The sequence below is a fragment of the Tenrec ecaudatus genome, chromosome 5, assembly GCF_050624435.1.
Source record: "Tenrec ecaudatus isolate mTenEca1 chromosome 5, mTenEca1.hap1, whole genome shotgun sequence".
In the NCBI taxonomy this organism is placed as follows: domain Eukaryota; kingdom Metazoa; phylum Chordata; class Mammalia; order Afrosoricida; family Tenrecidae; genus Tenrec; species Tenrec ecaudatus.
This window is the reverse complement of record NC_134534.1, coordinates 166,293,642-166,317,937: the sequence shown is the minus strand read 5'-3', so window position 1 is coordinate 166,317,937 and position 24,296 is coordinate 166,293,642. Positions and strand designations below refer to the sequence as shown.

The 24,296-nt window shown below is 38.8% G+C and overlaps 1 protein-coding gene across 15 annotated transcripts in view; it reads right to left on the bottom strand.

Moving 5' to 3' along the window:
- Positions 1-1,019: 1,019 nt before the first annotated feature.
- KMT2C (lysine methyltransferase 2C) overlaps positions 1,020-24,296 on the bottom strand; it is a 327,314-nt gene continuing 304,037 nt past the window's right edge. For 14 of the 15 annotated variants that reach the window (XM_075550191.1, XM_075550194.1, XM_075550193.1 and 11 more), the window contains 8 exons: positions 20,830-21,949; positions 19,741-19,877; positions 14,209-14,351; positions 13,773-13,941; positions 7,177-7,293; positions 6,621-6,694; positions 6,251-6,359; positions 1,020-3,046 (listed from right to left, as the gene is read on the bottom strand). In XM_075550191.1, the coding sequence (XP_075406306.1) occupies positions 2,954-3,046; positions 6,251-6,359; positions 6,621-6,694; positions 7,177-7,293; positions 13,773-13,941; positions 14,209-14,351; positions 19,741-19,877; positions 20,830-21,949 (1,962 nt within the window). In that variant the 3' untranslated portion in view covers positions 1,020-2,953. The remainder of the gene's footprint in view (positions 3,047-6,250; positions 6,360-6,620; positions 6,695-7,176; positions 7,294-13,772; positions 13,942-14,208; positions 14,352-19,740; positions 19,878-20,829; positions 21,950-24,296) is intronic. The other variant, XM_075550199.1, reaches the window with a different exon arrangement.

Below are 24,296 nucleotides of genomic sequence, written 5' to 3'. Positions count from 1 at the left end.
ACACCATGTTCTGCCCTTCCCATGCCTCACCATAGATTCAGACCACTAAGCCAGAAAGCTAGGAATACCTTTCTTGCCTGGATTTGGCAATGAGCAGTTGGCATCCACCCAGCACAGACGGAAGGCCCTGTGATGAGTCAAAGCAACTTTCTCTGTGGCTGATCTTTGAAGATGAAGGAATGCTCCAACAGCTGAAAGTCTTGCAAATAGGAAATAAGTCGAGAATCATATTTTATAACTTTCTCCCCAGGTTATACATGCTCTAAGGATTTAATTTACTATTCTGAAGTACTCAAGGTGCACAGGTTAGCAATCTATTTTAGGAAGGGTGAGGTGTGGGGTGTGTGTGTGCGGAAGGTTTCCATCTTAGGCAGTGTTCCTTCTTGGCAACCCCTTGAAGTAGTATAATTACATTAAATATGACAGTAATAATCCCTATTAGATAGACAGATAATAAGGCCTACAGAGAAGAGCTACCTGAAAACAAGCCCAGAGACAAAATTTAATAATTTACAAACTATCAAAGGTTTGTGGGGGGGGGGGGATGGGGAAAAAAGGAGGAGCTGATACCAAGAGCTCAAGTAGAAAGCAATTGTTTTGAGAATGATGAAGGCAACAAATGTACAAATGTGCTTGACACAATGGATGGATGTATGGATTGTGATAAGAGTTGTATGAGGCCCCAATAAAATGATTTAAAAAGATTTAAATAATGGAACACACATAAAGTTTAATATTTGATAGAAAACATCTCAAAGGAAAAATCTTCCTCCTGTGTTTAACTATACAGGAGAGCCTGTAGTTGGAATGAGTTACAAGATTATGTCTAAAAAAATTATTTGAAAAGAAAGAGAATCAAATAGATTTTATCAATACTCTAGTAATACTGAAAGGTAAACCTGACGGTCGGTGACTTTCAAGCAACCATAGCTTTCAGTGCAGCAATGAGAGCCTGAGATTGGCGCAGAGAAATGTGGAGGCAGCCGTTATAGATGTAAAATATTTTATTTGTAAATGGTGATCTTCTAAATCTGTGTCCACAAATTCCAAAACCCATAACACTCTGTATACTTCAAAAAAATTCAATTTTTGCCAACATTAGATACTATTATACAGAACAGAAAACAAAACAAAAACCTGGAAGGACAAATACTGGTAGGATGTCGTAATATTGTACGAGAGAAGAAAAATATTCAAGAAACAAATTTCATACAGCTATTTATCAAGAGAAAAATATATACACTTGATTTATTCTGTAAGATAAAAATACATCATGCCATATACATTACAAGTTGAGAACTGTATCACTGACAGACCCACAGCTTACAGTCCACTTTATTGTGCACACAAAAAACTTCATTTTACATTTAGCCTGTGAAGTGTCAGTACCAGAATTTTAAGTACAAAATAAAAAGCTAACTTGTTCCAAAATGCTGATTAAGTTTCTACAAGCAAACACAAAACAGTGTTTTTTTGTTTTTGTTTTTTATTAAAGAAATGTAAACAAACAGTTCATACAAACACTTTTTAAAATTACATCTTTCAAAACCCTATTGCCGGGGGGCTCCTGCAGCTGCAAGCTTCACCACACCTCTCTCTCTCTCTTTTTTTTTCCAAATTCCCCCCCCCCCATTTTTTTGTGTTAAATAGAAGGCTAAGGAATTAGATTTCAATTCCTGCTACATTATCCTATTATGTTTACATGATTCTTTGTGGCCTGAAACAAAGTTCTAATCAAAACTACTTTTGCTGAAGAAAAAATTCAGCCTCCATTTGGGTGTATTTTTAAGCAGTTATTCACAGTTATCACAAATTGTAAGCACAAAAAAACCTGACTGAAGAAGTAGGGATGCAACAATATAATATGAAAAAATTAGTTTAAATTACCAAAACAGCTATAAAAGTTGTCCTCATAGCATTCACTCTCGTTCTATCAGAAGTAAGGTTTATAAAACAATTAAGTACTAATAGACCATCATTTCCAAAATATCCAAAACACAATATAGGCTGAAATTTTGGTTATTACATAATTATAATGGCATATTTAATAACATAAAATTATATTGTAACACCCCTGGGGACATCTTATAAGCACCCGAGCTGCTGCAGGGCCTGGTAGCATTTGGTCAATAACTATTTTTATACTGTATTTTCTTCTCAAAATATTTACACATTTGTACAAAGTAACATGGTTTGTTAGTTCTGCAGGTCACAGCAGCAGCTTGGCTTTCTCTAACTTTTATTTAAAAATAGCTTCATTCACTTATTCAATAATAAATACAAAAAGTTTCTCTTATTTTACAGAAATCAAAAACTACAATAAACTGACTCATGGAATCAAGTATTTAAATGTATTTTAGTGCAAGTTATTATCCCTTAGCTCTATCCCTAAGGAAGTCATTTCAGTACATTCCTTGTTCAGTGGTGTCTACTTATTTAAAAAAATTTAAATTAGAGGGCCTGCCCCTTTTCAAATAAGGCCGTGGCCAGCACTTTGGACGTCTCCCTTTCGCTGGTGATTTCAGTCTTACATTCATAGGAGGCCCCTGCCATGGGGCAGGGCAGCCATCGGCTCTTTGCCCCATTAAGTTTCTCCTTAGTGAGATTAAAAATAAAAACAAAGATAAACAAAACCCACCCACCAAAAAAAGAAAAAGGAAACAAAGGAACAAACAAACGGAAAATAAAAACCGAGAAAGAAAAGAAACAGAAGCAAAAGTGCTGGAGCAATCTGAGATTCTGGTTAGCCTCAGAACTCCAGGGAAGCGGTTTGCACCAGCTTTCTCCTGGGGCGACTTTTAACCTCAAGTCTCGAGGGAATCAGAATTCCCAGAAGCTATCTTTCAGAAAGTCCTAAAACAGAAAACAAAAGCATCTTTCTGTCTGTAAAATTCCAATGGTGTGTTGATTCACTTCCAGGGACAAGCCGCTGTCGCTCAGTTGAGGAATGCCTTCAGTTCATCCACTTCCGACAGTTCACAGCTCCACAGTGACACGGGATCTTGTGCTGGTCATCTTCGAAGTCAAACTTATAGTCATAGCAAAGCTGCCACAGGGAAAGAATGGGTGTTAGCAGGGACCGGGGGAGGATAGGACAGGGAGGCATCTCCTGCCTGGATCTCATTTAAGGGAGATGTGACTTGTTGAGGTTCCAGGAGGACACTGTTAGAAATGAAGTTACACATCACACAAGCGATCCCCAAAGGGCAGAGGAGATAAAGGGGCAATGTCTTCAAGCCAGACCGGATCTGCGCAGTTCTCCAGCTTCCCCAGCACCGTCTACAGCTCTGGGAAGGGGCAACCTGCCATGTCTGCGGTCCCTGCTCTTGTCTGCCGCGTATGGCATGCACGTCTGGGGAGACAACTGTATTTAGAAACCAACAACTGAATTTCTCCTACAGCTTTTCTAACTTAAAAGAATTTCTAATATTAATCTTTCTATTTAGTCACCATCTACTGCAATTGAATCTGACTTTTTATAGGACAGAGTAGAACTGCCCCTTTGGGTTTCCAAGACTGCATGTTTACAGAAGCAGGCTCACCAGTTTGTTTCGAATCTTGAGGCTAGTAGCTGAATGCGTAACAAATCCATTCTGACATTAGGGCTATGTTTGGGTTACGAAAAGTAGTGACCTCTCAAACCAGCTTTGCCTTCAACTAAGTGGCAATTTACCTAGTTTCTTTGAGACGTGCCACCATTTCCCCAAGGAACTGAATACTGCAAAATGAAGGAGGCCTGACTGTCTCTAAGTCTCTTCTAGTTTTAGCAGTCTACAATAGCAGGGGTCCTCAAACTTTTTAAATAGGTGGCTAGTTCATTGTCCCATTGGAGGGCCAGACTATAGTTTTTTTTTTAAAAACTATGAATAAATTCCTAGGTATAAATTCCTATGCACACGGCATATATCTTATTTTGAAGTAAAAAAAACCCAAATGTGGCAAAAACACCCGGCAGGCCGGATAAACGTCCTCGGCAGGCCTAGTTTGAGGATGCCTATATGATAGCATTTGGAAACACATCCTCTCCACAAAGAAAAGAAATAAACCAGAATTAACAGACTAGCCACGTGTAATGATAATACCGTTAGGTATTTCCTGAGTTCTTAGAGGAGCTTTGTGAAGAAATCATCTCCCCACTTACAGAAAGTAAATGAAAACCAGGGCTCTAAAAGCCTGCTCGCGAACACTGATGTACACTAAGCCAGAGGCACACTGGGTCCACGGGCCTGAGGAGCTCCACAGCAGCTGAGAACTGTCAGGTTACCCGTTCTTACTGGTACCAAACAGGTGGCTCAAATACTTTTTTCACCTACTTTTCAAGTGAGTTTGATATTTACATGGCTCCATGTCTAGTCAGACCCATATTCTTGAAGTAGAAAAATGAGATTCCAGAAAGATGACCAAAAATGCGTAAGTATAATCTCACAGCTACAGTCAAGAAAGCCTGGGGTCTCCTACAGAGGAAAGACATCTGGGTTCTTCATTTTCCCAAAAGGGGCGGTTGTAGCCTATGTGATCATAAGGTGTCAACAGGATCAGGTATCAGGCATCAAAGACCCAGAACAAAAAAAATCATATCATTGTGAATGAAGGGGAGTATGGAGTGGAGACACCCAAAATTAATCTGTAGGCAATTGGACATCCCCTTACAGAAGGGTCCCGGGGAGGAGATGAGTCCGTCAGGGTGCAGTATAGCACTGATGAAACATAAAACTTTCCTCTAGTTCTTTAATGCCCCTCCCCCCCCCAACTAGGAGCCCAATTCTACTTTGCAAATCCGGCTTGACCAGAGCATGTACATGAGTACGATAAGCGCAGGAAACACAGGGAATCCAGGACAGATAAACCCCTCAGGGCTAATACTGAGATTAATCATACCAGGAGGGGAAAGGGAAGGTGGAGGGGGGGTGTGTGGTGTGGAGAAGGAAGCAGTCACAATCACCTACATGTATAACCCCCTCCCAGGGGGATGGACAAAAGAAAAGTGGGTGAAGGAAGACATTGGTCAGCATAAGACATGAAAAAATAATAATTCACATATTATCAAGGGTTCATGAGGAAAGGGAGGGTGAGGAAAAATGAGAAGTTGATACCAAGGGCTCAAGTAGTAAGAAAATGTTTTGAGAATGATGATGGCAACAAATGTACAAATGTACTTGACACAATGGATGGATTGTGATAAGAAGTGTAAGAGCCACCAATAAAATGATTAAGGAAGAATGTAATAACCAGAGAGTGAATATGAACAAACTGGTGGCCCACAATTTTGCTGCCCCATCTTACATTGGTCTTAGTGTTCTTGGAAAACACAATGACAATTCTACTATATCGTTCAAACGTCAACTCAGTTATGTTTAGAGATGGATACTGCAAAAATGGGTCCAGATTAAGGGAGTGTGGTAGTTACATAATCTGGTGTCAATCTGAGAGGATTAGGAGTGAAGGGGTGGGAGTCTGGTCTGTCCATCAAGATATAACCAATGAGGCCTCTGGGTGGGTCTGGCCTTCTGAGAATTCTGGGAACTCCTCGATTTTCCTTCTTGAAGGCGGAAGACACTTGTCTTTCGGCTCACTCCCTGGGAGATGCTCTGACAAGACACATGGCACTACCACACTGATAGACCCCATTCTCTGGGAACTGGAGAAGCCACGCAGACTCCCCTGCCAGCGCTGAGATGCTTACCCTGCCACTGGATCCACAGGACTTCCAACCCACTGGCCTGTGATCTCCTGCATTTGTCTCAGTGCATGTGTTTCGTGAGTCTGAAGAGGACTTTATAGATTGGTATTAGACATATTGGCTAATATTGGACTTATGGACTTGATCTGGACTGGGCTGGGATATTTTATCAATATTCAACTGCTTTTCTATATAAACCTCTTTCTTATACATCTGTGTGTTTATGAATTTGTTTCTCTAGTCAACCCAGACTAACACAGGGAGTGTGAAACATCATACGACACATAAAAACATTGTCATCTAATGAATGATATGGGGATGTTCACTTGTGGAATGAAAAATAAGAAAACAAGGCGCGTGGAGATTAAACTCTCTCAAAGCTGTCCTGTAGAAGGTGTAACTTGAATGTGCCCCATGGAGAAATAGGATAGCGTTGCAAAATCGAACCTAATATGAGAAAGGTTCTAGCCACAGGAAAAGAACTGAGCAAGTGACCTTCCGTAAGGGAGGAAACCACCATATACCAGGGTCTGGACAAGGTAGCATGCACTTTCCTTCCAAACTTTGTACCTCTTCTCCTTTCTGAATCCTCCGGTTGGAGCTGATGATAATTTTATGTCCTCTTTCAAAAGTCACCACTTCAGCCACACAATTGGGTGCACATGAATGGTTGATATACCTGCAAAACACCATGTTGAAAATTATAAAACAATTTGAAAAGCTTTGAAAATCTTCAATTAGCAGGGAACTTTGTATTAGTTATACTCTTTACAAACCCATTAATAAATGATTTTAAGTGATAATTCTTTTCAAAACTACTTATTCAAAACTACAATTTTAATCACTAAGAGACTATAGGGAGCATTTCTAACTCCCCCCATTACCACTGAGTTTGCCAAACAAAGCCTGCTCGTGTCCCCAGATTCCTTTGTGCTCTCACCTTGCAGGCCCTCCTGTAAGTGTGGCATCAATAACATGGTCATTATCCATGCGGAACATGTACACACCGCGGTTCTAGAAGAGAAAGCATTTTTTTTCAATTTCTCATTTAATCAGTCATCAGCACAGATTCTCACATCCTCTTGAGGAAGAACTGAAATGCACCTAGCATTTGTCCATCTCCTAACGATAGCTGGAGGTAGCCATGTCACGGCTGAAGTGCAAAGCAATGAATCAAAGCTTGTTAATCAAAGGAGCAAAACCATAGCACTTACCAAGCACAACGAGGTGAGAGTAAAATGCATCAGCCAGTCCTTAGAGTCAAGTGTGTTTGGGGTGAGCACACCCACCAAAGGACAGGCGGCAGCTCTGGCTGTGCAAACACAACAGCACCAACCAAAAATGGCAGATGGAAAGAGACAACCGAAAAATAAAACAATATCCACATATGGCCTTTGGTCAAATTCAGCCCTGCCTTTTTGGGAGGTGGCTTAGATGGCACAAGACAGAGGATGAATGTGGTAAGACATGACGAATCACATAGATCAGGTACCTACCTGAGACTCATAAAGTTTCTCTTTTCTATTTGCTACTTCATTTCGAATGATGGTCCCAATATATTCAATGACCATAGTGTGCTTCTCTATGTCTCTAGCAGCATACAGGCCCAGTCCCTGATTAAAAGAAGAAAAATGTATCCTTTTGTAAAAACTCCAAATTACTGGACAATAAATCTACATTTTCTCTTTCATAGAAAAGTATTACCTCGAGGGATATCTTGGGTCTTTTTTCAAAGTTTTATTTAAAGTTTCATGGGAATGAAATGAACTTTTAAAAATTAACTGTTTTAGCAACATATAATTCATATACCATTCTGTGATTTAAACATATAAAAAAAGTTGTGAAATTACCACCACAGCTAATCTTAGAACATTTTTGTCTTGTATTTATTATTAGCTCCCTATTCCCCTTAAATGGATCTGTTTTATTGAATATGCTATCCTCTAACCCAGTAGTTCTCATCCTTCCTAATGCCGTGACCCTTTCATACAGTTCCTCATGTTGTGGTGACCCCCAACCATAACATGATTTCGTTGCTACTTCATCATTGTCATTTTGCTACTGCTATGAATTGGGCGACCCAACCCGTGAAAGGGTCGTCTGACCTCCAAAGGGGTCGTGACCCAGAGGTTGAGAACCACTGCTCTAACCCTTAACCATGTAAAAACCTTATTTCTTACAGCTCTACCTATCATTCTTTCCCCAATGTCTTTTTAAAGTCAGTCTCTTAAATAGAGTCCTTAAACTCATCTCTGTGCATGGACTTGACCAAAATAATGATCTCTACATTCTTACTTTAAAGTCATCCCATCTTCCAGATAACTCCATGCTCAAGTCCTATGGGCTAAATAGGATCATAACCTCTGACAATAACTTCCTTTCACCATCCTTCCAAAAAGTTTGGACAGAGAAATAAAGTTAATGGCGAGCAAATGTTCTGAGAATGATGAGGGCAAAGAATGTACAGATGTGCTTTACACAATAGATGTATGTATGGATTGTGGTAAGAGTTGTATGAATCCCTGATAAAATGTTAAAAAAAAAAGAATAAAGAAAATGTTTTGAAACTGAAAAAAAGTTAATAAAATAGAAACAGGGCTAATTAGAAGGCGCTATTCAAGTTCCATAAACTGGTTTTACTTTTGGCTATGAGCAGATGCCAGGGCTTAAAAAGAAAAATGTGCTAAGTTATTTTGTTCTCGTTATCTTGGAATCAAATGGAGTTCTGGGGAAGACACAACTTCCCCCTCCCCCAACCCAAGATTCCAGATTACCAAAAACATGTACAGGGATTGGCAATGTGTGCTATCTAGTTTATGCATAGGTAAATCATGTACTACAAGCACTATAGTTATGTTTTTAGTAATACAAATTATGGAAAAGGGGCAAACTGAAAAAAATTAAGGCCAGGTTCCATAAAGAGAATTTGTATTTTCTTTTCCCGGTTTGTGTTTTTGCATTCTCTAAAACTGACCAGAAGGCAATGTTGGAGAGGCAAGGATGAATACATCACGTGCTTCCCAGGGGATTTTCCTAGATGCATGCTCCTTCCAAACTACCTTAGAGCATATAACAGGGCAGAGGTGGAGAATGCCTGGTCCATGGGTCATGTAAGTCCCATGAAATCATCAACACCAGCTAACATCGCACATCTCACCAAAGGGAAACAGTTCCGGTCATCACATAAGGGGTGAGTCAATGAAAGATTTGACCAGTCTGGCCACACTTGATGCTAAAATTATCCAAATGGTCCTTGGCAGGAAAACATTGCCACTCTTGTAGTAGGGGAAGGCCAATGTCAGAAGTTTAATGATATAACTAGAATTATCTTCTCCAAATTCTATTTATGCAGTTGGTCTCTTTAGTTCCAGATATGATTTGATGGCAAACAAACTAAATACTTGACACTTACCCAGTTTATTATTTCAGCATATTCTGAAAGGTAGATACAAGCATGATATTTTATTCTTACTGAGAGCTTTTCTCAGCAGGAATATACTTAGAAAAGTGGCAAAGGGCACAGGAGGACTAAGCACTTCCAGTAGAGCTCAGGTCTGAACCACACTGGACCTGAAAGCACTGTAACTTAGAGTCTGCTGGGTGCCTAGTTGTCAGATATGATCACCTCCCCTAGAGAGATACGGTATTCCTCCAGTGTGTGCAGCCCTTCACTCCTGTTGTCTTTTCCAAAGACATGCAAAAACTGCCCGGCAGACAACTCAAACGCTGCTTTCTTTCCTGCCACTCTAAACTACCGCAGAACACAAGATTTTTAAAGAGTATTTTAAAATATTAATTTTAATGGAATATAGACATTGGGAAGGTAGAAGAGTAATGAAAATATTTTAAAGCGTTCAAAGGGGTAAGGAAAAAGGGGCTTATAAAGTAGTCTGCTATGGGCCACGGGAACAATCTTATTTTCAAATGATGAGAAATGTATGTAATAATTAGAGAAGGGGAAAGAAATATAATCAATAATGGAAAAATACAAAACTTCTAATTAACAAGTAAAAAGGATAGATTAACAGTAATCTGATTAAAAATGCTAAATCAAGAAAAAGGGAAAGTAATATGAACCATTCAATGCTCATCAAGGGAAAAATGGGTGTAAGATACAGCATTTAGTCCTTACAGTTGATGAGCGGGCGCCAAGGGTGCCCACAAGAACAGGCTGGAAGTCAAAAACAAAACCTTGCCATATGCAGTTTACACTTAAACCAAAGTTTTAAAACCTGCCAACTTATAATAAGATGAATGGAAAGTCAGCATATCTTTATTTAATAAGGAAAGACTTGGGGTTTTCTGATAAATAAAACACATTAGTTGGTCCACTATGTATAGAAACAGATAACAAAGCAATTAGAGGCATAAACCATAGAAAATGTAGTAAATTAATCTGTTCTTTTAGAAATTGAATTGGTTTCTCTCAATAGAAAATGGGATACATTTCAAATGGATTGGAGAGCGCACAGTGAAAAACAAATAAAACAAAACAAAAATACAACTTAAAATACAACAAAGATTGGCTTCCATTATAAACACAGAATGGGGAAATTTTAAAATGGATTCAAAATACATAAGCAGTAAGATTTTAAAAACATGGCAAATTTGATTACACTAAAAGCAAATTTTTATCTGTGGGAAAACAATAAAAGCAAATTTAAGAGAAATGGCAAACAAAGTATTTTCAAAGGACTAATATTCTTAATATTTAAAGAGGTTTAAAAGCAAAGGGAAAGGCCAACCTGATAAGACTAGAAAAAGGAATAAGCAGTTTAAATAAAAATAAAAGTAACCAGAGTTTTACTAGATAAGAAAAAGCTCAGCTTTTTTCCTAAGGCTCCTTAACAATCTGCAATATGTGGATGATACAAGGTTGCTTGCTGAAAGCAAGGTTGTGAAGCATTTACAGATAGTGATCAAAGATATAAATTATACTTCAATATAAAGAAACTAAACATTCTCAAAACTGGACCAGTAAACAGTATCATGGTAAATGGAGGAAAGAATAACACTATCAAACATTTTATTTCGCTTGGATCAACAATCAACACCCATGGAAGTAGCAGTGAAGAATTCAAATGACATCTTGCACTGGGCAAATGAGAGAGGGTTGTGAAAGAGCAGCTGGTGGCAACCTTGGAAAACAGTGGGAGAGAGGAGGCATGTCTGATTACCAACCCACAGGAGCCCAGGGTTAGGCTTATTCTGAACCTCTTTTTTCCTTTGAAGTTAGAAGAGGTCTGACACTACCAGATTACAAAAAAGACTGTGTTCACATTTGAGAATAGGAAGATGCAAGGAAGTGCCTATGATGAGATTTTACTTTTATATGTGAACAAAGATTTTCAAAAAATTAGTGTGGAAAAATTATAGAAGAATTTCTCTACATCATTAACATTATTACCCTAATGGTGAATGTAAAAGGCAAATGGAAAGAGAGTTGAGAAAACACACACACAACTTTCAGAAACAGTTTAAAGTTAAAAAGGACAGATTAGTTAAGTAGTTAAGACTCCAGTAAAACAATGCTAAAGTATAGATATGAATGTATCAGTGAGTGCCTACACTCACTCCTCACTTAGTGACATGGTTAGGTTCCAGAGATCAGGTTATGTAATAACTTAATATTTGAAAATGATGCCCTATTCATGAAAGCGCAAAATGGAAGATGACTACACCATTGCATATCTGCCAAATGACATAACTACCAAGTTACACCATCACTTCACAGTCAAAATATTGCGAATCATGACCCAGCCAAGGTGACATATAACCTTCATCATCATAGCAAGCATTAGTCTCACCGAGCACCTTGGAGTTCATTACTGCCAGATATAGCCTGCTAATGCATAAAATGATCAAATTTTAAGATTATTAAACTAAAAATGTTGGATAATGAGACAATAAGAGAGGAGCAAGTGTATCGCGAAACACTTTGGACCGAAGCAGTTTGGTAAAGGAGAGCATTACATGCTCTCTGGGACATACAAGGAGATTTACCTATGGACTTTTAAGTCTGCAGCTCAATAACTATGAACCACAGAGTCCATTTAAATGCTTACTCTGGAGACGGCTTTACCTGCAACATCTTCCACAGGCTACCTGCCATGATTTCCTGAATATAAGGTATAGAAAAGGTAAATTCCAAAATTGGGGCACCTTTTAAAATTGTGCAATGAAAATACTTTGTTATTTCTCATTGAAGTTGTCAGACATCCCTTTGCAATTTAAGCATGTAGCAACAACAGTGCTCCCTGCTCTCCACCAGGTCATACAGATGCAGTGACGTGGGCAGTCCAGGTCTGCTTTTCATTTGGGGAAGCAGAATGTCACACTTCAAAAGCTAGACACCCAGTAACTCAGGAATTATCAGCTGAGGAGGCTGATACATAGATGTATGCGTTAAAGAATGTGGCCTACTTCCTGCAGCCATAAAACTGTTTTAATGTAATTGGTAACAACTAAGGATTTCTTGGTTCAAAAACTCACAGGGTTTTTTAGTTAGATTAACTGATGGAAACCATGACACTATGTTCCTTAGTCACCCTTGAAGTCTGGATATAAACTTACTGCCATGACTCCAATTATAACCAAATAAAAGGCCGGTTTATAGAGGAGAAAAATAGTACTTAAAGATCTATACACACCTTCGAGATTAAAAGGGCAGTCATTTGATATCAAAAGAACAAAAGATCAGAAAAAAGGAGGAGAAATGGAAACAGATTTTATAAAAATGAGAAACTGAGATAAGGGTAGGGAAGGCAATTAATGAGATAAAATAAAATTTGCATGAACTATTTAATGGAAATTAGATCTGTTTTCTTTTTTCATTTTTAATATCATTTTATCAGGGGCTCATACAACTCTTATCACAAACCATACATACATCAATTGTGTAAAGCACATCTGTACATTCATTGCCCTCATCATTCTCAAAACATGTGCTCTCCACTTAAGCCCCTGGCATCAGGTTCTCATTTTTTCCCCTCCCTCCCTGCTTCCCCATCTCTCATGAGCCCTTGATAATTTATAGATTATTATTTTGTCATATCTTGCCCTATCTGGCATCTCCTTTCACCCACTTTTTCTGTTGTCCGTCCCCCAGGGAGGAGGTCACATGTAGATCCTTGTAATCAGGTCCCCCTTTCCAACCCACTCACCCTCTTCCCTCCCAGTATCACCACTCACACCACTGGTCCTGAAGGGATCATCCGCCCTGGATTCTGGTTCCTATCTGTATCAGTGTGTATCCTCTGGTCTAGCCAGACTTGCAAGGTAGAATTCGGATCATGATAATGGCAGAGGGGGGTGGGTGGGCGGGGAAAAGCATTTAGGAACTAGAGGAAAGTTATATTTTTCATTGTTGCTACATCGCACCTTGACTGGCTCATCTTCTCCCCTAGAGACCCCTCTGTGAGGGGATCTCCAGTGGCCTACAAATGGCTTTAGGTCTCCACTCTGCACTCCCCACCTCACTCACTATGGTAAGATTTTTTGTGTTCTGATGATACCTTATACCTGATCCCTTCGACACCTCGTGATTGCACAGAATGGTGTGCTTCTTCCATGTGGGCTTTGTTGCTTCTAAGCTAGATGGCCGCTTGTTTACCTTCAAGCCTTTAAGATCCCAAACGCTATACCTTTTGATAGTTGGGCACCATCAGCTTTCTTCACCACATTTGCTTATGTACCCATTTGTCCTCAGCGATCGAATCGTGGAGGTTTGCACCCAATGATATGATTTTTTGTTCTTTGATGACCAATAACTGATCCTTTCGGCACCTCGTGATCACACAGGCTGGTGTGTACTTTCATGTGAGCTTTGTTGCTTCTGAGCTAGATGGTCGCTTGTTTACCCTCAAGCTTTTAAGACCCCGGACGCTAAATCTTTTGATAGCTGGGCACTATCAGCTTTCTTTAGACACATTTGCTTATTCACCCACTTTGTCTTCAGCAGTTGTGTCAGCAAGGTAAGCATCAAAGAATGTCATTTAATAGAAGAAAGTATTCTTGCATTGAGGGAATACCTTCACCTAATTCAGAGTAAAAAGTAAAGAATCTTTTCTTCCCAAATGTACTATGTCCTTACCTGAATTCGAGACCGGGCTAGATATACATTGGATTTCCATTCAGTCTTCATTTTCCTGTACTGAGAAGACTTGGAGTGGACAAACTGCTTACTGTAAGGCGCATTCAGTTCTCCTGTGACCGTGCTCTGAAATGATTTTGAGGTGCTGGTGCTGTTTAAAGTGTGAGGCCTGTAGACAGTGGCAGATCAAGAAAAGAAATAATAAAAGGAAAACTGAAGATATCTCTGAATAGTGTCAAGCCAGGCTGATTACTGACAGAAACATAGCTATCTAGCAGAGACAACACAGCGCTTTCTCTGACTTAGTTGTGCACATACACAGCCAGAGACAACAGGGTTTGTAAGCAGCAGACAGATCAAGCACAAAAGAAACCAAAACAAAACACTAAAAGCCTAGAAACCCTGGGCTGTACTATGTGAAGTTAAAACAAAATACCTTAACACAAACCTCTTGACATGGGTACTCATTTTAGGTTCGGAACGGGCACAACCTGTGGGGTTAACAGCAAGGGGGAGTTCCATCAGAGGATTTCGGCCGTATCGGAAAGTATAGTTTTCACATGCCTCAACCCCAGGTAGCTGAAAAATAAGCAAAATGGACAGAGGTCAACAAATTTCACTAACACTATGGACAACCTTGGGCTGGCTAATGGCAAAACTTTACCATTTTCCTTGGTAACAAGTACCTTTAATTCCTGCTTATGCTAATGCCATGAGCTTGTACTCAGATCTATTTAAGCATAAGTATACAAATCAATTTCAAAATGAAACTGAGTACCTTGGAAGACTTTTCTTGGGGGAAAAAAATCAGCTCATAAGCACAAGCAAACCAATGGCACATGACCGTGTGACTTTTGGATTCGCTAGTAACTCACAATTCAGTTCTTTCATAAAGTTAATCCCTCCCTACTTTTTAATTTTTATTGGGAACTTTTAATGTTTATAGCTAAAAATATTTATACACCATTCTTATACAACACTTTCTCATTTCTTATAATGCGATAAAGCTACCGCTTTCAAGAAGTGTTCCGTGATGACTTTACATGTTATTGTGATACTGGAGGTTATACTATCAATATTTCAAATACCAGCAGACTTAGCCATGTTGGACAAGTTTCAGAAGGACCCAGAGATCTAGTTATTAAAAAAAAAAACTCGACCAATGGACCAGGGAAAACTTTATGAACAGTAGCAGCATGTTGTATGGTGCTGGAAGATAAATTCTTCAGCTTGGAAGACATCAAAGTAACACTAGAGAAGAGCTTCCTCTTCAAAGTAGAATTGACCTTAATGAATGACAAGAAAGAAGAAAAGCTGTTGGGATCTTCATTTGCTGATATAGTATGGCTTGAAATAAAAGGAAACCACTGCAAATATCCACTAATAATTGGAGGATGGAATGTATAAAATATGATTCTAGGAAAATTGAATGTCATCAAGAATGAAATGGAAAGTATAAAGATAGATAGCCTCATGCATCAATGAGCTGAAGTTAACTGATACAGGCTACTTTGAATCAGACATGCAAATGGTCTACCAGCCAGTGAATGGCATCACCCTCATCATCCAAATGAGAAGCTATCTTGTAGTACAATGCTGTCAGTGACGGGAAGACATCCAAATGTCTACAACGAAGAACACAGACTACCTATCAAGTAATAATAAAAAATGAAATTATTGAAGAGTTACTGACTTCTGCAGTCTGAAATTACATTAATATTTGCTAGTGATTGGAATGCAAAACTTGGAAATAAAGAAGGAAAATGTACTCGTCATGACAGAAACCAAAGTGGAGATGACATAATAGAATTTTGCAAGTCCAGTAACTTCTCCTTTGGAAATATTCCCTTCCCCCAACAATATCAATAGTATCTAAATCCATGGACCTTATTAGATGGGACACACAAGAATCAAATGATGGAAAGAGATGATACAGAAGCTCAATATCATCAGTAAGAGTAAGCACCAGCAGTTAACTTCACCAAAAAATTTTGTAACAAGTGCTTGAGAGCCAAAATATACCCTACCTGAATTTAGAGGCCAATCAAGAACAGCTATGATACAATGTTCACTGATGATAGAAGAACAGACAATTTGTGGGATGATATCCAGGATACCATAAATAAAGAATATAAAAAGGGCTTTCTATTCCCATTAAAAGTTAGTCTGGGAAACTCACAAGGGGCAGTTCTACCCTGTCCTATAAAGTCACCATGAGTCAGCAGACTTAATGGCAGTGAGTCAGAGACAGGAAAGAAAGAACAGACGAACAAGGATGTCAGAACTGACTCATACTCTTGAATGTAGAATAGCTAAAGTGAATAGACTAAACAATGATGTAAAAGAGCTCAGTAGATTTCAAAAAGCAACTTGAGAAAAAGCATTATATAAAATATATAAAGACCAGGAGCTAGAAAATCAAAAGGGAAGAACATACTCAGCATTTCTCAAGATGAAAGAACTAAAGAAAAATTTCAACTCTTGAGTTGCTAATATTAAAGGATTCTAAGGGCAAAGCTGTCACTCTGATGACATAAGTGCACCTGGCCCAAGTTTTCAATTGTCTCATTTCATGTGAAAGATGGACAGTGAATATATCGGACCTCAGAGAATTTTGAATTATAGTGTTGGCAAAGAATACTGAAATTAAAAGGACATCCAGAGTAACCTACAGACCTGTCTTGGAAGAAGTGTAGCCAGAACACTATTTAGAAGCAAGGATGATGAGATTTGGACATGTGTACCACGGGCATGTTGTCATGAGAGATCAGTGTCTAGAGAAGGATATCATGCTTGTAACAATGACACAGTGGCTGCAAGAGTAGACATTCACAACAGTTGTGAGGATGGCCAAGGACTGACTTCTAATTTTGTGGTACACAGGGTCCCTATGCATCAGAAAAACGTGATAGTACCTAAAAACAATGTGGACGAGGTATGGATGGCACAGTAAGCATCAGGGACGAACAACAGAATATCCAGCGTCACTGTACCAAAAACAATTGGTCAATACTCAACTATTTAAAGAGGGAGTGTTAATCAAAAGCCAATGGTCTTGAAGGAAGCAGCTTGAGCTGCACTGAAGGTGTTAGTGAAAATCAAGTTCTAGGAATTAATGGAATACCAATTGAGATGTTTCAACACATAAGTGGATGAATGCTGAAAATACTCATTCGTGTATGCCAAAAACATTGGAAGACTAGTTAACTGGAAGAGATGTATATTTGCGTCCATTCCAAAGAAAGGTGACCCAACAAAATGTGAAAATTAGAAACATTTATCATTGATATTACATGCAAGTATAATTTTCCTGAAGATACTTTGACAGGAACTGCCAGAAATTCAAGCTGGATTCAGAATAGATATCACTGCTGATACCAGATGGATCTTAGCTAACAGCAGAGAATACCAGAAATTTGTTCATCTGTTTATGGATGATGCAAAGGCACCTAATAGTGTGGATCATAAACAATACTGGATAACAAATATTAGGTAGCACTGCAGAGGATAGGAGTTCCAGAGCACTAATTAGCTGTGCTCATGTAGAACCAGGACACACTCCAACAAGCAGTTGTTTCAAGAGAGCAAGAGGATACTGTATTATTTAAAAGTAGCAAAGGTGTGAATCAAGGTTGAAGCCTTTCATCATACTTATTCAATCTGTATGCTAAGCAAATAATATGAAAAACTATTATATTAAAAAGAATGCAGCATCAAGATAGGAGGAATACTCTTAACAAGCTGTGATACAAAGGTGGTAAATACTAGCTGTTCAAAGTGAGGAGCACGTGAAGCATTCACTAATGGAGATTAAAAAACTACAATCTTCTGAACAGATGACACCTCAACATAAACAAAAATCCTTACAATTGGATCAATCAGCACCATCACAATATATGGAGAAAAGACTGATGTCAAGGACTTTGTCTTATATGAACTCACAAATCATCACCCATAAAAGTAGCAGTCAAGAAGTCAAACAAGATTGAGAGTAGCCATACCAGGAGGGTAATGGGAAGGGAGGGGGACAAAGGGGGAACCAATCACAATGGCCTACCTATAACCCCCTCCCAGGGGGATGGATAACAGAAAAGTGGGTATAGCATTGGTCAGTGTAAGACATAAAAAAATTATGTTATTAATTATCCAGGGTTCATGAAGGGGGGAGGAGAGGAGAAACGGATACCAAGGGCTCAAGCAGCAAGAAAATGTTTTGAAAATGATTATGGCAACAAATGTACAAATGTGCTTTTCACAATGGATGCATGGATGTATGGATGGCGATGAGTTGTACAAACCTCCAATAAAATGATTTTAAAAAAGTTAAACAATGTATTGTATCGAATAAATCTGCAGCAAAAGACTTCTTAAAAGTATTAAAAAGAAAAGATGTCACTTTGAAGACTAAGATATGCCTTACCCAAGCCATTGTGTTTTCAATCACCTTATATAACATGCAGAAGCAAGAATAAGGACGACTGATGTATATTACTGATGTCTTTGAATTACACCAAAGACCAACTTACTGCCATGGAGTCAATGCTGATTCATAGCAAGCCTGGAGGTGGGGCAAGGGGTGGTGGTGGTGGTGGTGTGGTGGTGGTGGTGGTGGTGGTGGTGGTGGTGGTGGTGGGTGGGTGGGTTGTTTCTGAGACATTTCAGGGAGTAGAATGCCCAATCTTTATCCGGTAGAGCCACTGGTGCTTTTGAACCACTGAACATGAGGATCGAGGCCCAATGTGTGACCACTGTACAACTAGGGTTGAATTATACAGGGATTTATTAAAGTTTGCAGAAAATTGAGATTTAAAGATGATGTAATTTTTTCATGAACTTTTTGAAGCACCCTTGTATGAAGAATACTGAAAATACTGTAGACTGTCAGAACAAACAAATGTGTCATGGAGGTAGTACAGTCAGAACGATGAAGAGACCATCTCATGTACTATAGACTTTTCTTCAGGAGGGGCTACGCTGGTCTTTCCTTCAGGAGGGGTCAGTCCATGAAGAAGGACATCATGATTGACAAAATAGTGTGTGGAAAACACAAAGATCATCAATGAGCTTGGCTGAGAGCATGGTTACAATAACAGGCTCAAACAAAGCAAAGATTGCAAAAATTATGCACGATCATGCTGTGCTTTGTTTGTTATGCTTACAGTCACTAAGGAGTTGAGGTGGACAGAACAGTACCTAAAAACATCACCCTCAATGTCCTGGAGGTACAGGTAGCATACCAAAGATTACTTGTAAAATAATTTATATTATTAAGGCTTTTTCCAAAATGTATTTCTGGTATAATAAATAGGAAAGCTATCACTTAGACAAAGCTATACTAAAGGAAATAATTACTAAAATAAATAATTATACTAAAATCATTATAAGGCACATTACCTATTGATTTTCTTTCCGTTTCTTCAAACTGAGCAATTATTTTTTAATCTTGGCAGCAATGCCTAATTATGAAAATTTCCAAAAATACTGACAAATATGCTTGCAATCATTTAGGCACAAGGTTGTGTTTCAGCACTCCATAACTGCATTCTAGTGCCTACTTGCCTTGGGAAGAAAGCACCAGAGTCATCACACAGACCCAAGTACTAGGGCATGGGTACAACTGTGTGACGTGCTACGAAGTGCTGGGAAATAGAGAGGCTGAGGACTACTCTCACCAGTTCCACATATCCAGAAGATAGAACAAAACTGGTGTCTTTTACCCTCTCTTGCTCTTAACCTTGAAGAGAACCTAAAATGTATCAACTATGTTACCAAGTGAGCACTAGCCACATAATGAGGATTCCTAACTTTGCTTTCTTTCCGAGGAGCAGTATTTAATCTACAGCAAATTCACTACTTGAACTGTGACTATCAACTGTGAATGTATGAAAATATGTAAAAGTGGTCACATTGAGAAAAAAGGATTTGTGCAACAAGAAAAAGTAATTCTAATTTCCTGTTGGCCACTTACTGATTCAGCTATCCGTGCCACTGCAGAGGCAGTTAACCCAAACAGATCCTCTCCTTTCAAGTATGTGGGGAAAAGCTGTAGCATCTCAGATTCTTTTCTCACACAAGCCACGGGCTCTAAAATTTTATCCCAGACACCTATGTATGGAGGGAAAAAATGATGAGTTCTTGTTCTTAGCTAAGCAGAGAGAAAAACAATATGCAGTTTAAAATAAGAGAAAAGTACAGAATCACAAAGATTTTAGTTTTCAAGTGAAGCTTTTAAAGTAGTAATCAAATAAACCTGGTAATGACTTCTTATTGAACCGTAGCAATTTCTTTAAAAGACCAAAAATTGTGAGAAGACAATGTTAAAGAATTAAACAATTGGGGGAGGGTAGGGGGTAAAGGGGAGACAACGTTAAGAGCTCAAGAAAGAAAGAGAATGTTTTGAAATTGGATGGTAGCAATTGTACAATATTGCTTAACGTGACTGAGCTATGGATACGTTATTTGTGCTACCTCCCAATAAAAAGATTTTTGGAAAACAAAGAATTAAACAGTAATGTTAGATTTTAAAGTGATTATTCCAGTGAATATTATCTACAGGGATGTCCACTTCCCACCCAATTTAAATTACAATGTGAAATTATTTGAGATTAGAACATTTTCATATATAACTGATAAAAACTTCACACAAGCAGTCTCTTAGAACATTCTACTTTTCTGTGTTAATAAAAGTGGCTTTAAAGGAAGAACTCTGGGAGTAAAAATTAAGTATAATAGGCTTTACCTGTGGTTCTTGCCTGCTAGAAAATGAGATAGTATATGATGGGTGAGCTTTATATACAAGTCATTTTCATTTAATCGATAAATTCTACCTGTGAATATACATTGTCATGAATGAACTAGAGTACATCTTGACAATGTCTAGAAAATTATACAGCAAAGCAAGGAACAATAATTCAAAGAAGTTCAGTCTTGCACTTTTAAATTAAAAGTTCATACCTGTTATAAAATATAAAATGAATATGAGAAAAAAAACACATGGGATTATAGACACAGAAAATTTATTCCCTTAAGTCAGTACGACCAGAATGAGTGTTCTCACCTTTAGGTGAAGTGTCACATAAGACCAGATCTTCATGGCCTTGCTCCACAATCCTGATCACAAACACCGGATGCCCGTCTTTTTCCTCAATGGAACATAGATAACGACAGCGCCGGTTGGCATAGCGTGTGCTCCAGTACAACCGGCTGGCTTCATAACCCACAGGGTAGAGTGCTTTAGGAGAATGAAATGCTTGCATCTGCTGTGGAAGCAACTGGCCAATCGTGTGGAAAATGAGGCTTCCGACACGAAAGGTGTGGTCACGCTCTCCTCGCTGCACAATGCTAGCAATCTGCCGCACTTCATCACGCTGAACATAGACCCGCCTGAAAACTGCAAAGTAACTTAATTCCTGCTCATGAATTCCCTTTGGTTTGTGCACGGGACAAAGCATGGTTTTGTCCTTAAAAAACATGCATTGTGCTTTAATGGCGCAAGTAAAGTGGTAAATGTTGGTGCATCGAAATCTGTGACACCCACTGGTGGCACCCATTTTATGACAGAAGACACATTTCATTTGCAGGCCCCTCCTCAGTGCTAGCTCCACGTTGATTAAGGCACCAGCCTGGGTCTCATAGACCTCTGTGGACCACAGAGCACAATTCAAATGCACCCACAGATCTAAGTCAAGGTTAAGCAACCTTGCCGGTCCGTCGGTCAACCCATCACCTTCTTCATGACAAAAGCAACATTTCCTGTAGTCTTTGGGCACAGGATCAGGTTTAAGGGAAGTGCCCAATTTCTGTAGAAATTCATCAATTTCATCCTCACAAGGCGGCTTGAATGTTCCTTTGGGGATGACAATATGGATGCTCCATTTCTTCCACTTCATTCCTCTCCACTTTTTATTTAGAGGCTTATAGTCATCAAATGTACCTTGTACAGTTCTTAGTCGGGGTTTTAACTTGACTGTTACCTTGAGTTCATCTGGCTTTGCCTCTACTTTGGCTGCTTCAAAAGCAGGTGGGAAAGTGATTGGAGGTGATGTAGGAGGAGACAGTCTTTCCTGAAGCTGTGGGAGACAATGCACATCTAAAGTGGAGATGTTGTTACTGTACTGATGGAATGCTTTGGAAGACGCTTCTTTTATAGGTGATTGTGGCAACAGAGGAATGGATTCCTAGGCAATAAAAAGAAATCATTAAAAAAAAAAAGTAATTCACAGGGCTTAAAAGCAATTCCTGTTAAAGAAGGCATGCAATCCTAATGACTTAACAGGGCAGTACAGCTTAAGGAAAAGAGACCAATCAACGAATGCTAAGGTTTCATACACAGAAGTCAACGCTAACATCAGAGATACATATGGTGTTAAAACACTGGCCCAAGTAAGACAACTATGGGCAGATCTTTCCCAAGCCTTAAAAAGAAATCATTTTATTGGGGCCTTTTCAACTCTTAAAACATTGCACACATCAATTGTTTCAAGCATATTTGTACATATGTTGCATCGTAATTTTCTAAACATTTACTTCTATTATGAGCCCTCGTGACCCCATGATAACTTATAAATTACTATTGTTTTCATGTCCTACACTGACTGCTGTCTCCCTTCTCCCATGTTTCTGATGTTAATCCCCTGGGGGTGGGGACTATGCATTGCTCATTGGGATGGGTGGTTCCCCCTTTCTCCCCTCCCCTTCTTTCCCCAGCCTTTTATAGAAAGCTAGAACCCATCTAACTGTAGAAAAAGTGAGAAAAATCCATGCTGTCAAAGGAGAGAGTTACTTGAATTTATACAATGGAACATTGTTGTTGTTTTAAAAAAACAACAAACAAATAAATTAAGAATTTCAGAACGAAAAAACTCTTGTAAACTTATTGCCACTCTCTGCAATTCCTGTCCAGTAATCTTATTGCCACTCTCTGCAATTCCTGTCCAGTAATCTTGGCTCAATCAATCATCATAAATGTGAGAAAGGAGGAGTCCTCTAGCTGTGAACAAATCATATTTAAAGTTCTTCAGTTCTAATCCAGCTGCTAGAAAAGCCCCGCTGCTAGAGAAGCTGGAGCCGCTCTCTCTAGATACAGAACAATCAAAGCTAATAAAGATCAGTCCTCCAGGCCTCCCTCCCACCCTACCCTTTTCTCACCTAACCCCAATTCCACAAGGTATCTGAGAAAGGACCAATCTTGTGGAAAAACCCTTAAGTGCACAATGATTTAAGAAAACTATCCGGTGAAAACACATAACATAGACAATTAAAAAAAAAATTACAAGTAGAAAGAAAATGTTTTGAAAATGATGGCAACAAACATACAAATGTGTTTGACACAATAGATGTATGTAAGAATTGTGATAAGAGCTATATGAGCTCCCAAAATGGTTTTCTAAAAAATTAGGAAAAGTCAAGGTAAAAATGATAGCGTAAATTTAGTAGGTATATAGTTTAGATTTCATTCTATCAGGAACCACTACTGGCTGCTGAAAAGCAAAGCATCTTCAAAATACTCTCCCTACGAGGCAGGCGCAACACAAGGGCCAGGGGCAGGACGGACTGCTCCCAGGTTGCTAGGAGTGCTGATGCATAGCAACCCCTATATCCGAGAAAGGATCAGCACCGGGCCCTGCTCCATTCTAAAATTGTTCCTACGTCTGAGCCCCTGGTTGCAGCCGCTTCATCAATCCAGCTTGTCAACGGGCTTCCTCTTTTTTGCTGACTCTCTATTCTACTAAGCATGATGTCCTTTCCAAAATTACTATACCAAGATTATGGCATAGGAAAAGCTTCCTTTAAAGCATGATTAAAAACCTTTTTTTAATCTAACACATTTCAATTTCATAATATGAAGTTAGACTATTTTCCCTATTTGAGCAAAGATACTTTCTCTTAAAATAGATAGATAACAAATTTTGTTTTTGAATAAGAAATTCCTATTGGGATAAGAACAATAAAATTTGAAAATAACTGTTAAGACATTTAAACTTAAATGAGTAAAATTAAAGATTTTAGTATTAGTTTTTCCCAATTGTTTTTAAACTATAAATGAAATCTGTCCACTCACTGCTGTAGTTAGTTAATTAAAAAAATAACAGCATGATCAAATATTTTTATAACCTTTTTCTCAACTTGGCTAGCATCTACTTAAGACTTCCTACACAGAGTCCTATGAAAGACAATGACAGCATTATGGTTAAACATCTGACTGCTAACCTAAAGGCTGGCAGTTTGAACTCACTAGTGCTCCATGAGGGAAAAGACCTACTGATCTGCTTCTCTAAAGATTGCAGTTGGGTGCTGTCACGTTGCTTCTGTACATGTACAACAGCATCAAACACCACCTTGGCCTGCACCATCAACCTAACTGCTGGACCCCACTGTTGCAGTCACTGTGTCAAACCATCTTGCTGAGGGGTTTCCCCTACTTTTTTGCTGATCTTTTACTAAACATGATGTCAATCTCCAGGGATTGGTCCCTACTGATAACATATCCAAAGTATGAGAGATGAATGCTTCTAAGGAGCATTC